The sequence below is a fragment of the Oncorhynchus gorbuscha genome, linkage group LG04, assembly GCF_021184085.1.
Source record: "Oncorhynchus gorbuscha isolate QuinsamMale2020 ecotype Even-year linkage group LG04, OgorEven_v1.0, whole genome shotgun sequence".
NCBI classification, from domain to species: Eukaryota; Metazoa; Chordata; class Actinopteri; order Salmoniformes; family Salmonidae; genus Oncorhynchus; species Oncorhynchus gorbuscha.
In genome coordinates this window covers 23433467-23450781 of record NC_060176.1, presented here as the reverse complement: position 1 = coordinate 23450781, position 17315 = coordinate 23433467, and the positions used below count along the sequence as shown (strand labels likewise).

General features: G+C 46.4%; 1 protein-coding gene across 1 annotated transcript in view; it reads right to left on the bottom strand.

The window, feature by feature from the left end:
• The window catches only part of LOC124033858 (T-cell immunomodulatory protein-like), a 129145-nt gene that overhangs the window by 96456 nt on the left and 15374 nt on the right, over positions 1-17315 (bottom strand). Inside the window, exons 7-8 of the mRNA XM_046346229.1 lie at positions 11953-12011; positions 6845-6926 (exon numbers count right to left, since the gene is read on the bottom strand). Of these exons, the coding sequence (XP_046202185.1) occupies positions 6845-6926; positions 11953-12011 (141 nt within the window). The remainder of the gene's footprint in view (positions 1-6844; positions 6927-11952; positions 12012-17315) is intronic.

Here is a 17315-nt window from a genome sequence, read left to right as displayed (position 1 = left end):
CGCCCACATGGTTGTCTGGGTCTTAACTAAGGGGGGGGGGGACGACTCCTGTCTAATGAGGCTTTGGAAGAAAGGCTCATCCTAGAATTGGTAATACTGAAAAACCACACAATGAATGTGTATACATGTGGAACTAAAATGGAAACAGCCCAACATTATATGACCTTAATCACTATTTGAATCTCATAGATTCATGTTATGGATGAATTGTTGATGATACAGTGTGTGTGTTGGAGAAGAGGTTTAGAGGGAAGGTCACTCCTGTATCCGCCATCTATCACTGAGGTGTAGGCGAAAATTGAAAGCTTGGAGTGTGATCAGAATAATTCCCACTCCGATATCAAGCAGACGCATCACGCTGCTTGCTTTCCTATCTCCCTCTCCCAGCTCCATCTCCCTCTCTCTAGTCCTCCATCTCCCGCTCTCTAGTCCTCCCCTCTCCCAGCTCCATCTCTCTCTCTTCCCTCTCCCAGCTCCATCTCTCTCTCTAGTCCCCCCTCTCTCTAGTCCCCCCTCTCTCTAGTCCATCTCCCTCTCTCTCTCTAGTCCTCCCTCTCCCAGCTCCCTCTCTCTAGTCCTCCCTCTCCCAGCTCCCTCTCTTCCCTCTCCCAGCTCCATCTCTTCCCTCTCCCAGCTCCATCTCCCTCTCTCTAGTCCTCCCTCTCCCAGCTCCCTCTCTCTAGTCCTCCCTCTCCCAGCTCCATATCTCTCTCTCGTCCTCCCTCTCTCGTCCTCCCTCTCTAGTCCTCCCTCTCTAGTCCTCCCTCTCTAGTCCTCCCTCCCTCTCTCTAGTCCTCCCTCCCTCTCTCTAGTCCTCCCTCCCTCTCTCTAGTCCTCCCTCTCTCTCTCTCTCTAGTCCTCCCTCCCTCTCTCTCTCTCTAGTCCTCCCTCTCTCTCTCTAGTCCTCCCTCTCTAGTCCTCCCTCTCTAGTCCTCCCTCTCTAGTCCTCCCTCTCTAGTCCTCCCTCTCTCTAGTCCTCCCTCTCTCTCTCTCTAGTCCTCCCTCTCTCTCTCTCTAGTCCTCCCTCTCTCTCTCTCTAGTCCTCCCTCTCTCTAGTCCTCCCTCTCTCTCTCTCTCTCTAGTCCTCCCTCTCTCTAGTCCTCCCTCTCTCTCTCTCTCTAGTCCTCCCTCTCTCTAGTCCTCCCTCTCTCTCTCTCTCTAGTCCTCCCTCTCTCTAGTCCTCCCTCTCTCTCTCTCTCTAGTCCTCCCTCTCTCTAGTCCTCCCTCTCTCTCTAGTCCTCCCTCTCTCTAGTCCTCCCTCTCTCTAGTCCTCCCCCTCTCTCTCTCTCTAGTCCTCCCTCTCTCTAGTCCTCCCTCTCTCTAGTCCTCCCTCTCTCTAGTCCTCCCTCTCAGCTCCATCTCCCTCTCTCTCTCTAGTCCTCCCTCTCCCAGCTCCATCTCCCTCTCTAGTCCTCCCTCTCCCAGCTCCATCTCCCTCTCTCTAGTCCTCCCTCTCCCAGCTCCATCTCCCTCTCTCTAGTCCTCCCTCTCCCAGCTCCCTCTCTCTAGTCCTCCCTCCCTCAGCTCCCTCTCTCTAGTCCTCCCTCCCTCTCTCTAGTCCTCCCTCCCTCTCTCTAGTCCTCCCTCCCTCTCTCTAGTCCTCCCTCCCTCTCTCTAGTCCTCCCTCCCTCTCTCTAGTCCTCCCTCCCTCTCTCTAGTCCTCCCCCTCTCTCTAGTCCTCCCTCTCTCTAGTCCTCCCTCTCTCTAGTCCTCCCTCTCAGCTCCATCTCCCTCGCTCTCTCTAGTCCTCCCTCTCCCAGCTCCATCTCCCTCTAGTCCTCCCTCTCCCAGCTCCATCTCCCTCTCTAGTCCTCCCTCCCTCTAGTCCTCCCTCCCTCTAGTCCTCCCTCTCTAGTCCTCCCTCTCAGCTCCATCTTCCTCTCTCTAGTCCTCCCTCTCCCAGCTCCCTCTCTCTAGTCCTCCCTCCCTCTCTCTAGTCCTCCCTCCCTCTCTCTAGTCCTCCCTCCCTCTCTCTAGTCCTCCCTCCCTCTCTCGAGTCCTCCCTCCCTCTCTCGAGTCCTCCCTCCCTCTCTCTAGTCCTCCCTCCCTCTCTCTAGTCCTCCCTCCCTCTCTCTAGTCCTCCCTCCCCCTCTCTAGTCCTCCCTCTCTCTAGTCCTCCCTCTCAGCTCCATCTCCCTCGCTCTCTCTAGTCCTCCCTCTCCCAGCTCCATCTCCCTCTAGTCCTCCCTCTCCCAGCTCCATCTCCCTCTCTAGTCCTCCCTCTCCCAGCTCCCTCTCTCTAGTCCTCCCTCCCTCAGCTCCCTCTCTCTAGTCCTCCCTCCCTCTCTCTAGTCCTCCCTCCCTCTCTCTAGTCCTCCCTCCCTCTCTCTAGTCCCCCCTCTCTCTAGTCCTCCCTCTCTCTAGTCCTCCCTCTCAGCTCCATCTCCCTCGCTCTCTCTAGTCCTCCCTCTCCCAGCTCCATCTCCCTCTAGTCCTCCCTCTCCCAGCTCCATCTCCCTCTCTAGTCCTCCCTCCCTCTCTCGAGTCCTCCCTCCCTCTCTCTAGTCCTCCCTCCCTCTCTCTAGTCCTCCCTCCCTCTCTCTAGTCCTCCCTCCCCCTCTCTAGTCCTCCCTCTCTCTAGTCCTCCCTCTCAGCTCCATCTCCCTCGCTCTCTCTAGTCCTCCCTCTCCCAGCTCCATCTCCCTCTAGTCCTCCTCTCCCAGCTCCATCTCCCTCTCTAGTCCTCCCTCTCCCAGCTCCCTCTCTCTAGTCCTCCCTCCCTCAGCTCCCTCTCTCTAGTCCTCCCTCCCTCTCTCTAGTCCTCCCTCCCTCTCTCTAGTCCTCCCTCCTCTCTCTAGTCCCCCTCTCTCTAGTCCTCCCTCTCTCTAGTCCTCCCTCTCAGCTCCATCTCCCTCGCTCTCTCTAGTCCTCCCTCTCCCAGCTCCATCTCCCTCTAGTCCTCCCTCTCCCAGCTCCATCTCCCTCTCTAGTCCTCCCTCCCTCTCTCTAGTCCTCCCTCCCTCTCTCTAGTCCTCCCTCCCTCTCTCTAGTCCTCCCTCCCTCTCTCTAGTCCTCCCTCCCTCTCTCTAGTCCTCCCTCTCTCAGTCCTCCCTCCCTCTCTCTAGTCCTCCCTCCCTCTCTCTAGTCCTCCCTCCCTCTCTCAGTCCTCCCTCCCTCTCTCTAGTCCTCCCTCTAGTCCTCCCTCCTCTAGTCCTCCCTCTCAGCTCCATCTCCCTCGCTCTCTCTAGTCCTCCCTCTCCCAGCTCCATCTCCCTCTAGTCCTCCCTCTCCCAGCTCCATCTCCCTCTCCTCTAGTCCTCCCTCTAGTCCTCCCTCCCTCTAGTCCTCCCTCCCTCTAGTCCTCCCTCCCTCTAGTCCTCCCTCTCAGCTCCATCTCCCTCTAGTCCTCCCTCTCCCAGCTCCATCTCCCTCTCTCTAGTCCTCCCTCTCCCAGCTCCATCTCCCTCTCTCTAGTCCTCTCTCTAGTCCTCCCTCCCTCAGCTCCCTCTCTCTAGTCCTCCCTCCCTCTCTCTAGTCCTCCTCCCTCTCTCTAGTCCTCCCTCCCTCTCTCTAGTCCTCCCTCCCTCTAGTCCTCCCTCTCTCTAGTCCTCCCTCTCTCTAGTCCTCCCTCCCTCTAGTCCTCTCTCTCTCTAGTCCTCCCTCTCAGCTCCATCTCCCTCTCTCTCTCTAGTCCTCCCTCTCCCAGCTCCATCTCCCTCTCTAGTCCTCCCTCTCCCAGCTCCATCTCCCTCTCTAGTCCTCCCTCTCCCAGCTCCCTCTCTCTAGTCCTCCCTCCCTCTCTCTAGTCCTCCCTCCCTCTCTCTAGTCCTCCCTCTCTCTAGTCCTCCCTCTCTCTAGTCCTCCCTCTCAGCTCCATCTCCCTCACTCTCTCTAGTCCTCCCTCTCCCAGCTCCATCTCCCTCTCTAGTCCTCCCTCTCCCAGCTCCATCTCTCTAGTCCTCCCTCTCTCTAGTCCTCCCTCTCTCTAGTCCTCCCTCTCTCTAGTCCTCCCTCTCTCTAGTCCTCCCTCTCTCTAGTCCTCTCTAGTCCTCCCTCTCCCAGCTCCATCGGTCTCTGTTCTATCTGCACACTTCCAGCTTTTCTGTGCCCTTTTTTCCTTTTTATTTCTCGCACATTGAAATCATTTGAGTCTTTGAAGCACCCAGTCTCCTCTTTCATTCCTCTCCCGGAGGTCATATCCCCCCCCTCCCAATCTCCAAAGAACAGGTGCTCTGAATCCAATATATATATTTTTAATTAGGTGCTGATATTCAAATCAGCACCAAAGGCTCTCAGGGAACAAAAGTGAAATCAAGGATAACGTGCTTTGAAGATCACGCTCAATTAAGCTCTTTAAACTCATTGCAGGCGTGTGCTGGCCTTTGCTCCCGGTGCTCATGCCTACCTGGCTTGATGTAGTGACAGGCGCCACGTTAGCATCATAATGCCCTTGGTGACTGGTAGAGGGCCTACCAAGAAGCGGCTGCTACAATTGAGCATATTTCTCCCTGCACTGTGTTTGGGTGAGGGTGTATGTGTCTGTCCATTTTGGATATTCCATCCCCTCCCTAGGTCCTGCCATATCAAAGACAATCTCTTCTAAAGCAGGCCAGAGCGCCACATTGTGCTCCATCGATCTAGTAGTCAGTCAGCAGCAACCTCACCTCTGATTCGTTACTTTACTGGCAGAGACAAACAAATGTATGTGTGTGTGTGTGTGTGGGTGAACCTTTAAGTGCAAGCAAGCGCAGAAAAATAAAAGGATGCAAAATATAATGAATTGAAGTGGTTATTAGAAGGTAATGAGTGGGCAACGTGCAGTAATTGGGAGCACCAACATCAACACTCCTTGTGTTTCATACAATGAATGGTGAGTCCGTCTTGATTCATTAGTCATCCTTTTCCACTTAAACAGTAACACCTGCACGTGACAACGATACTCAGCTGGCCCCTCCCCAGATGTTGTGCTAAACACTCTACAACAAAGTTCTTAGTATCCAACAAGTTCTCTGCCCTTAACCTTGTTCTGAACACCTCCAAAACAAAGGTCACGTGGTTTGTTAAGAAGAATGCCCCTCTCCCTACTGATGTGATTACTACCTCTGAGGGTTTAGAGCTTGAGATACTCCCAAATGCTTGTAGGAGGTGACTATGGCTAGACAGTACACTGTCCTTCTCTCAGCACATATCAAAGCTGCAGGCTAAAGTTAAATCTAGACTTGGTTTCCGCTGTCGTAATCGCTCCTCTCTCACCCCAGCTGCCAAACTAAACCTGATTCAGATGACCATCCTACCCATGCTAGATTACGGAGACGTAATTTATAGATCGGAAGGTAAGGGTGCTTTCGAGCGGCTAGATGTTCTTTACCATTCGGCCATCAGATTTGCCACCAATGCTTCTTATAGGACACATCACTGCACTCTATACTCCTCTGTAAACTGGTCATCTCTGTATACCCGTTGCAAGACCCACTGGTTGATGCTTATATATAAAACCCTCTTAGGCCTCACTCTCCCCTATCCGAGATATCTACTGCAGCCCTCATTCTCCACATACAACACCTGTTATGCCAGTCACATTCTGTTAAAGGTCCCCAAAGCACACACATCCTCGTCTTTTCAGTTCGCTGCAGCTAGTGACTAGAATGAGCTGCAACAAACACACAAACCGGACAGTTCTATCTCCATCTCTTCATTCAAAGACTCAATCATGGACACTCTTACTGACAGTTGTGGCTGCTTCGCGTGATGTATTGTTGTCTCTACCTTCTTGCCCTTTGTGCTGTTGTCTGTGCCCAATAATGTTTGGACCCTGTTTTGTGCTGCTACCAATGTTGTGCTGCTGCCATGTTGTGTTGCCATGTTGAGTTGTCACCATGCTGCTTTGTCATGTGTTGCTGCCATGCTGTTGTCATCTTAGGTCTCTCTTTATGTAGTGTTGCCTCTCTTGTCGTGATGTGTTATGTCCTATATTTGTATTTCATTTATTCATATGTTACATCCCAGGCCCCGTGTAGCGTCATAAACTGTGGCAAAAGCAAAGCGCATTCCAGTTGATCCTTATTACCCTCCAGAGTCTGAAAGTGTAGAAGCGTTGACAAGATCTATCCCTCTGAATCTTTAGGTCTTTGAGCACCTCCGCTGAACCTTCCTCACCATGGTAACAGCTTGAAGTGACATTTCCATAGTAACAAAGTGAAAAGAAGATTAAAAAAATGTAAAAAGATTGAAAAAGTGAAAAGTTCTTGTTTGCTCAGATAAGCTTGAGATTTGAACATAAAAGGCCAAGTCCGTCTGAAATAAAGAATTAAATACACACAGAAAACCACATAGGTGATTTCCCTGGGCTCATGAATCATTTGCAATTTGGGATGAGGAAATTTGTACTCTAAATATTTCATGACATCCCTGACTGTTAAAATATTGATATTGGCAATGATGTGTATGTATATATTTGTTTGTGTGTGTGTTTCATCCAGTAAAAATTTAACAAATAGTTTACTTAAAGTGGATATGATGCTTCATGATATGGAGTAGATTAGAACCCTGTGGTCGATCAAGAAATCATTTCTGAAAAGGTTGTCCGGCCACCTTGTTTTGGACCTACTTCAACTTTAAGATTACAACTCATTTACTAGCACTGAGATTTGACTTCAACACCCAAGCCCACAAGCTTCAGAACAAGGAGTAAAGACGAGACGTTCTAACTAGATAAGATGTTGGGAAACTCTGTGCTCTCTCTGTCTGGGAAATCCTATTAGATCAGAGCTGTTTGAAAATGTCATCCCCCGAAGAGCAGAGAGTTACGTTTAGGGGCCTTTGAAGACAGACACCAACCATTCCTGGCACTGCAAAAGAGCAATGATGGAACAGGGAGTTGAAAAGACCGAATGAGAAAACTCACCAAAGTCGACAAAACAAGACTGGCCAACTTTCTTGACATTTTCTGGTATACGTCCGGGCTGGGTTTTGGTAAAGTTCCCATCCTGAAAGAAAAAGTAAAGTTCATATTAAAACGCAGAATGATTTTTCCTTTGAGATAAACATAAACACAAGTTGCCAGAGTAGATACAGTAGGCTACTGTACATTTCAAAACTGAATGATTGAGTGAAAGGACAAGTAGCATGGTCCTTTGACCAACCATTAGTCAGGGGCTGCTTTAATTGTGTGGGCAGGCAGAGTAGGTGACAGGGGACACAGTGCGTGACAGGGGACACAGTGGGTGACAGGGGACACAGCGGGCGACAGGGGACCAGTAGAAAAGTGCAGCGAGGGCAACAGCAGGGAAGGAGCAGGCATGATCAGCCTGACGTTTGAATTGATTTCAGCTCAGTGGTGTGCTGAACTACAGGAGCTCCATGCAGTTAGCAGTCATGCTAAGAGTCAGCCAATGGAACAGACAGTGCTTTGGTCTTGAATGCCGAGAGAGAGAGAGAGAAACACACATACAGACCCACATGTAACGAACGGCACAACGGCCAAACTGCAGTCTACACTCTTAACAAAACCACCTCCAGTTGTCCCCTCGCTGCCAACATCAGTTGTTAGCACATCAGACATCGAGAGATAATAAATAGTCTGCGAGAGATTACACATAGATTTAGTAGTGAGGAGACATGGGCTTCAGGGCTATTTTAGGATAATCTTAGAGATGGAGTTGTGTCAATGCCAATCTGTTAGCAGATTATTTCTAAGGTGATGGAGAGGGCCTTGGGCTCAATGAGAGTCACGGTCATCACTAAGTTAGTGTTCGTTGGAGAAATGAGCTCATGATCAGCTAGATACAGTGGGGTCCGAAATTATTGACACCCTTGATAAATAGAGGAGCAAAAATGATTGTATAATTCTACCCTGTATATTGTATGCAAAACAAATTGAGAAATTATATTGTTTTATACTAATACAATTGCTCAAAGGAATAGATATTTTTAAGCAAGTTCTTTTTTTCTCTCTCTCTCAAAAAGATAGGTGTTGAAATTATTGGCACCCTATGTTTTCAATACTTTGTGCACCCTCCCCTTGCAATGATAAGGGCACTGAGATTGGAGAACACTTTGGAAGGGATCTTAGACCCTTGCACCATACCGAATATTTCCAGATCATTGATATCCTTCGGTCTGTGCTTATAAACTCACTGCCCTCTTCAATTCAAACCACAGGTTTTCAATGGGTTCAAGTCCGGAGACTGAGATCAGTGTTTGTATTATTATTTCATGCAGTATTTCTTTCTCATGTTTATAAAAAAGGTACCAATAATTTCAGAGGCGACTATATGTGATACACTCTGATATAAATCTCGATGGCTGAGCTTTGAGATTCAAGCTGGAATAGTCTCTCTATACAAATGGTTTCTGTTTACCGAAAAATAAATATGGCAGAAGTGTCTGTGTTCTTATTAGACTCTGGCCTCTTGGGGGACTGGTGTCCAGTGACCAACACAGTGACATTCATGAACACAGAGCTCTCAGCGGACCCTGACGCAAGGCCCCAGAGAGCAGGAGCACTCTCCTGTTAACACACAGAAGACCCTCTGGCCTTTACTCTCCAGCCAGAGGGAACACACTGCACCCAAGAACCATGCAGCTAGCTACATGTAGAAACACATTAGCAGGCTGGGATACACACGGTTCAGTTGTAGGTTCTGCCGGATTTTGCAACTCAAACATATGCCCCGTTACCTTAGAACAGGGGTGGGCAATTCCAGTCCTCGAGGGCCTGATTGGTGTCACCGTTTTGGCCCAGCCCCAGCTAACACACCTGACTCCAATAATCACCTAAATCATGATCGTCAATTTAAAATGCAATTTGATTAATCAGCTGCGTTTGCTAGGGATGGAGAAAAGGTATGACACCAATCATGCCCTCGAGGGCTGGAGTTGCCCACCCCTGCCTTAGAATGTGAGGTCCCAAAAAGATAACGTCAAATACTCTTCTCAAACAGGAGTTGCTTTAGTTTTGAAACCATCATGTGAATGCAGCAGGACTTCCCTCCCTACTCCGTGACTCTACACGATGTGACATAATGAATCGTGTATTTGGAACAAAAACAGAAAAGGGGGAGATATTGGGGGGGGGGGGGGGGCTGTAAAACTCTTCCTCTCTCCTTATCTCCTTCTCCCTTCTGGAGCAGCAGATGTGGCCCGGCCCGGTAGGAGAGCAGAGGCCTGCCGAGCGACCCATTAGTGATTTATGACATCTGAGAATAGTTTCAGCAAGAAAACAGAAAAAAAACATCCCATTCGTTCACTGCTCTTCCTTTATGCTTGTGCTTATTTATTACCTGGCAGTCAGACAAAAAGTAAGCAGCTTTTCAGACTGAGCGAGCATGTGAGCGTCTCCTCTGGTTTTGTCAAAGTGTGTGATCCCAGACCTGCCCTTCCATCACGCCTCTCTCTCTCTGTTAGTCAGTACCCACCTACCAAGCAGGACGGCATTGCAGGACGCACCGCTCCGCAGTGTGGCTCGGCTGATTGCGTCTGTGTTACGTTACACAGTGATCATCTGATTGAGTCTGGGGTTGACTCATGGAGCACCTATGATGGTGTGTTTGGAGAACACAGACATCTGGATGGTTAAATCTGTTCTAAACACATGGCGAGGCTTTGACTGAGTGTGTCCATGTGCGTATGGTGTGTGTGTGTGTGTGACTAACTTGTGGAGAACGGCCGCTGGACCAATTGTGGCCGTGCTTTAAAAACAAGAAGATCGAGTTGTGTGATTACCTCACGGTGCCCATCTGATTGGGAGTTTTAAAAATCACACACACAGGGGCTTCCAGAGTGGTGCAGCGTTCTAATGCACTGCATCGCCGTTCTTGAGGTGTCACTATAGACCCGGGTTTGTTCCTAGGTTGTGTCACACCCGGCCGTGATCGGGAGTCCCATAGGGCAGCGGACAATAGGCCCAGCGTCGTCCAGGTTAGGGGAGGGTTTGGCCACAGGGGCTTTTACTTGGCTCATTACACTAGCGACTCCTTGTGGCGGGCCGTGCACCTGCAGGCTGACGCCGGTTATCAAATCAAATCCAAAATGTATTTATATAGCCCTTCGTACATCAGCTGATATCTCAAAGTGCTGTACAGAAACCCAGCCTAAAACCCCAAACAGCAAGCAATGCAGGTGTAGAAGCACAGTGGCTAGTGGTTATCAGTTGACTGGTGTTTCCTTCGACACATTGTTTCGGTAGGCTTCCGGGTTAAGCGAGCGGGTGTTAAGAAGTGCGGTTTGGCGGTTCATGTTTCGGAAGACGCATGACTCGACCTTTGACTGCCGAGCCCTTTGGGGAGTTGCAGCGATAAGACAAGATCGAAATTGGGGAGAAAGAAGAGGTAAAAACCAACAACAGAAATATAATACGATACGGTCAGGAACGTGTTAACCATCTCTAGAGTATAGTAGGGGAGATCTAAGTCTTTGTGACTGACTGGTGGTGGCCTACTGATGTGAGGCACGGTAGCCGTTCGTGATTAAATCTGTTGTGTTGCCTTTCTGATTGAGTGAAGAGAGCTGATTGAAGTGTGAAGATCCGCAGACTACGGCAGCAGGTTCTGTTTACACAGAGCGCAGTTGGTGTGTCTCTCATGCAACGATGCACTTTTTGAATTCATTTTACTGCGACTACTGAGAAAACTAATCAAAGTATCAAACAGCTAATGCTTTCCCTGCATGTTTGTTTAGCAGGAACGGCTCCTTCAGCTGGTGAATTGACAGATCATATCAGGTATTAGAGTAAATGGGTTGTCCACGGCTTGGCATTAGCCAATGAAAAGCGTCCCCTCTGCCTTTGCATTCTCCACAAACAAAGGCTGTTCTTGCATAATCAGAGAGAAGAGCAGAAGGGTGCCCAGGGAGTCTTCAGAAATAAAAAAAGTCATTAAAATGAAGTGTTGAAATGGGCTAAAGCACTGGCCCGTGAACTGCGGCTGTTAAACGAAAGCCCACCCAGTAAAGGCGGCAGCCAGGGATTACTGGGGTTTTACACAGAGGAAACCAGGAAATTAGCCCCTGGTTGTGTCTGTCACATAGTGTGTGCATGTGTTACGTTGGTGAATTAAATCATGGACACACTTCAATAACTTTGTTGCCACCAACCACTGGTGCATTCTATCATCAACCCCAAAACCAAACTCCTCTTCCTCCCAAAATAAGTCATTGAAACAAAAAGAAGAACAATAGGAAAGGGTAAACTGGCTGGATGAATCAGATGGGATTAACGATTGGTGAACACACCCCTGCTTTTAATCACCAACCCAAGTATTCCCTGCTGTACCGGCTGTCTTTGGCTGGTGCACTGTGCAGTGTCCCTACAGGCTGAGGCAAAGCAGCACGGCCCGTGGAGATTACGTCCATAAAAATAGATTATTAAAGCACAAGTCAGATTGGTTCCCTCCAGCTCAAAGACAGACCAGTGGCAGCATTGGAGAGGTCAAACTCAGCGGGAGGTGAACAGTGTCCATCTACAGTACTACACCAAACAAAGTCTATTTTTCTCCACTGCCCCCCATTTTCATCCATCTTGCCCTCCTTCCTCGGTCACATTTTTCATATACCTGCAACCTCAACCCTTCCCTTTCCCTCTCCTCTTGTGCTTTGTGAGCCTCCGTATCCTGAATTTTAAATAACCCTAAAAAACCTGAACTGACTGTATCAGTGCACTTGCAGAATGCAAACTACCACAACAGCGGAAGGGCCAAATAAAATCTACCAAAAATAAAGTATCTCTGAAACGACTGTGCTGTGAGAGAAACAATTACATTTACACGTGTTATTTAGAAGACCCTCTTATACCAAGCTATTTTAAGAAGCAATTATGATTAAGTGCCTTGCTCAAGGGCACGTCGGCATATTTTATACCTAGTCTGCTTGGGGTTTTGAACCAGCGGCCTTTCGGCTACTGGCCCAACGATAGGCTACCTGCCGCCCCAACTAAAAACTTTAACCATGTTTTCACTGAGTAGAGATCGTCAATTGTAGACAGAGTCAACATAAAAGACAAATGTGATTGTACCGTACCTTATTAATCCACGTCTCGAAGCCAAGACCATTGTCATCTTGGGTTGTGAGGAACAAATCTGAAAAAGAATGAGAGAAAATATGCTATTATTCACTGGGAGCCATTTCCCTAGAAGAACCGAAGAAAACCAGAGATAAATGGAACCGTCTGAGGCATACAGTGTTTTTCAGAGGTTTTACAATAGAGAACAGAAGCCAACAGTATAGATACAGAAGCTATAGCAACCCTTGACTGTACAGTAAAAAAAGTTAAGTAGATTTGCTTGTGGAGCCGGAATGGTTGATGGGAGCGGCGTGAGTCCGCTTGATGTACAAGTACACACCCTGGAGAAGATGCTAGTCTATCGCAGGGCCTTACCCACAATCTATCTCCTTTATTGCGGAGTGCCAAGCAGAGACGGATCGGGTCACATTTTTACAGTATGTGGTATGACTCAGCCGGGGATCAAACACCCAACCTTCCAATCTCAGGGCGGACACTCACACTAACCACAAGGCCACTGAATTAGTTGGGTTTCTGACTGTGCAGTGCTGTTCATCAAATGGATTATTCTCTACTGTCTTCAGCTCGTCTGTTTCTCCTGCATTGTACTGTCCAATCACACTTCAGTTCACAGTGTGAGACAAGTAGGCCCAATGGCCAGGGAAAGAGATGGGAGCATGATGAAAAGTAAAGTGTTTTCTTTTCTTACATAATATACAGTACCGGTCAACAGTTTGGACACACCTACTCATTCAAGGGTTTTTCTTTATTTTTTTACTATTTTCTACATTGTAGAATAATAGTGAAGACATCAAAACTATGAAGTAACACATATGGAATCATGTAGTAATCAACAAAAAAAAGAAGTGTTAAACAAATCTAAATATATTTTATATTTGAGAGATTCTATAAAAAGTAGCCACCCTTTGCCTTGATGAAAGCTTTGCACACTTGGCATTCTCTCAACCAGCTTCATGAGGTAGTCACCTGGAATGCATTGCAATTAACAGATGTGCCTTTTTAAAAGTTAATTTGTGGAATTTATTTCCTTCTTAATGTGTATTATGGCAAGAACAGCTCAAATAAGCAAAGAGAAATGACAGTCCATCATTACCTTAAGACATGAAGGTCAGTCAATACGGAAAATGTCAAAGAACTTCAAAAGTTTCTTCAAGTGCAGTCAAAAACCATCAAGCGCTATGATGAAACTGGCTCATGAGGACCACCACAGGAAAGAAAGCCCTAGAGTTACCTCTGGTGCAGAGTATACGTTCATTAGCGTTACCAGCCTCAGAAATTCCAGGCCAAATAAATGCTTTACAGAGTTCAAGTAACAGACACATCAACATCAACTGTTCAGAGGAGAATGCGTGAATCAGGCCTTCATAGTCAAATTTCTGCAAAGAAACCACTACTAAAGGACAACAAGAAGAAGAGACTTGCTTTGGCCAAGAAACACGAGCAATGGATTTTTAATTCCAACCGCCGTGTCTTTGTGAGACGTAGAGAAGCTGAACAGATGATCTCCGCACATGTGTTTCCCACCGTGAAGCATGGAGGAGGAGGTGTGATGGTGCTTTGCTGGTGTCACCGTCAGGGATTTATTTAGAATTCAAGGCACACTTAACCAGCATGGCTACCACAGCCTTCTGCAGCGATAGGTCATCCTATCTGGTTTGCGCTGAACACGACAATGACCCAACACGCTATTTGACCAAGAAGGAGAGTGATGGAGTGCTGCATCCGATCACCCGACCTCAACCAAAAGCAGCCAACAAGTGCTCAGCATATGTGGGAACTCCTTCAAGACTGTTGGGAAAGCATTCTAGGTGAAGCTGGTTGAGCAACTCCCAAGAGTGTGCAGAGCTGTCATCACGGGTGGCTACTTTGAAGAATCCGATATGTAAAGCTTATTAAAGAGCAGTGTTACTAGCCAGAGCAGTGTGCGGGTTTCTTCTTTTCTCATTTTATTCAACTTTTACCGTGCACCTGCAAAAAATATTAAATGTGTGAGTGCCTTTAGAATTACTTTGAAGAATCTAAAACATATAACATATTTTTATTTGTTTAACACTTTTTTTGGTTACTACATGATTCCATATGTGTTACTTCAGAGTTTTGATGGCTTCACTATTATTCTACAATGTAAAAAAATAGTAAAAATAAAGAAAAAACCCTTGCATGAGTAGATGTGTCCAAATTTTTGACTGGTACTGTACACATTTCAGTGCTTTTCTTTTGACATCCGCTCCGCAGCAATTATTCTTAATTTCTCACAATTTAAAAAGCTATTTGTACATTAAGTAATGGTCGTGATTAACCCTTGGGCTCTTTGTGGGCTCCCTGTTAAGCTCAGGGCTGGGGGAACTCCGCAACAACACTAAGAAAGAAGGAAAAAGGAAGGAACAACTTAGCTGGTATCCCTATCCCTACAGTTATTCATTAATATATTGTGAGACTATCACATGCAAGGCAGAATAGTAAATTAAACTTCTCAACGCGTCTTCTAACATTATCAGGGTGGCAGGACAAAATGCCTACAGGGTCCAATGTGTCTTCTCCACATAGAAATATACCAGTCATAAGTGAAAACCACTTATATTCTGTGCACTGTAAAAGACATCATGATCATTTGGATGGCGTCTACTAATTTCAGTGAGATATTAAAACAGATTTTTGGAGTAGAGTGCTGTCCTTCACTCTTAAGTCAATATTCCTATTCTACTCATGCAGTGTCTGCTTCATACCGCCCATGGAAATCCAACATCTAACCGTGATAAGCCTAAGTGTGGCAAAATGGAAGGCACACAAAGAAAATTCCACACAACACATGGGCCTTTAATCTGCCTTCATGCAGGCAGATGCCCTTTTCATGGAAGGGAGCAATAATCTCACCCACAGAGAGGCTGCTTTGATCAATGGTCTCACTGTGGGCAGTAGATACAGAGAGGAGTGGGGTGGAGAGGTTATCCATACAGATAGATAGAGACCTTTGGAGACAGACACTACTATACAGTTCATAGTGTGTTGCTGAAGGAACCGCTGAGTTTAGCTGCATTCTCACTTTCCACGAGTCTCTCTCTCTCTCCATCTGTGATCTTCAGACGTGTGACCCATGTGGAGTGTGTTGCCTCCTGCAGTCTGCTGATGAGGAGTAAACAGGTTCAATAATCAGGCTATAAAAGGAAGCTCTCCCCAACTAGCAGTGGGTGTCTATCTGCCTGTCTGATTAGCGGGGGCATGGACGAGGCAGGGGAGCTCTCCACATCACTGAGAAATCCTGTAAACACTTACAGTCCCCACGGGCCACTCCTCCTACTCCTCTCCATCATCCTTCTCCTCTCCCTGGTTCACAATAACGGACATACCTCAGTGGCTCTATAAAAGACCTCTGCCCAGTAAAATAAAAAACGGCTGTATAAACTTCTTCCGTCACTTGGTTTTACACAGTTGTACACATACGACACTTCTTTTACAACGGCACCACTATTTGAGAAAGATGGATATCAGGAAAAACCCAGTAGTAGTCAATATAACACAATATAAATGGGATGTGCTCCCACCCATCCAGGACATCTACTAGAAACAGTGCTGGGGTAAGATGGACAAGATTACAAGCTTATTAAAGATGGAAATAACGGAGGTTACTTTTAATGAGGGCATTTCTCAAGTGGCTAGTTTGCGTCAACTACCTTCACTAAAATCACTGCTTTATACCGGCAAACGTTGGTATCGAACCGCAACATTCCGGCATGCCTCGTGATTTGTCTGTCTGAGGAGGACCCTCCCGAGATCCCCCCCCCCCCTCTTTTTCGAAGTTACCAAGAAATTACGTCATTCATCCCAGACCCTAATCATTGCTGTTCCCTAGGGTCTGGGTTCCCGAGAATAATTCATTAGGGAAAGCCATTCATCATGACCTTAAAATCCAAAACTAATTACAAAAAGGTGCATAAACTTGCAGGTTGATATACAGTACTGGCAAATGGATAGACTTCAAAACCGATTAGTTGATTTTCAATCCGTGACTCCAATGAATGCATAATTCAGGTATGAGTAAAGGCTCTGGGCTCTAAGTGATATGTCATGTCACAGTCTAGTTGGATTGCAACCACAAAGCTAATTAAAGAAACAGTCTTAATTATTAAAAGGTGTCCTAAGTAGAAATCGCTCCGGCATTTCCTAGTTGCTAAAATTCTAATAGGTTTTTGCTCAATTCAGTTTGTAACTAAACAAGCAAGTATAGTGTAGAGAATCATTGTACCATTTAAACCACTGTGAAATATATTTTCCATAACCAAAAATATTGTTTTTTCATCTGGTTTACAAAACAGAAAGTAATAGATGAAAAAATAAAACTTAAGAACAGGAAGCATAGAAATAGCGCACATAAAACAGATCTACTGCTTCTTAATACCGGTGTTCAATGAGAATGAAAGATCTATAACTTACATTCTACGTGAATTTGGTCAGGTCGCCAAAAAAGTTACATATTGCAGCTTTAAAATAGAGAACAGATTGTTTAATTACACCAAGACTAACAAGCTGTGGCATTGGAGTAAAAATCAGATGCATCTGCAGATGAAAACCTACGAAGCAGAAAATCCCAAAATAGCGATTTCGAAAGTGTTCATCTTTAAATCAGTTGATTGTTTCTCCTACCTCCTCTCTTGGATTAAGGGTGATTATGTTCGATTCAGTTAATATTCTCCTCCTAAGAATAGAAAAATCGAAGAAAACACACAAGACCATGAATATATTTACAGATGAGGTAGGCTAATTGTTACTTGCAGGATATTCATAGTCGATTTGAGCCAGCCATTACAGATCCGATGACTGGGTATCTGTTTACCTCTCCTTATCATGGAGCCTGATGTAGCCCATTCAATCAGCTCAAATCAAGTGTCATTTCAGTCTTACTGCCTCCTTAATTGAATAATCAGGAGTGTCACTGATAATAATATGGAGTGACATTAAAAAAAGGAAAAGAGTGATTATTGATCATGTTCCAGAGCCCCAGATTAAATTAGATTCAAATTATAGAGAAATTATTTATATAGTCTTGATTAACAGTGTTAATTTCACACTCTCATTTTAGACCACTTGTATATGTGGACCAACCCAGCATTTCACACAGCGCCTTTTCTTCATTGGCTGACGGAGGTTTCTCAGCATGCATTGCGAAAGCCTTTGTGCTCTATTCTGTGGTTGTTTGTGTGTTTTTCAAGCCCAGCTTGGCATACTACCTCTCCATTATGGCATGCATATTTCAAAGAACTCCAGGATTAAAATATTAACGAGCACATTTTAGATTATACCTTTAGGGGAAACATGCCATAAAAAGTGGTTGTTCTATTCATGCCCTGACAGACTTCACACA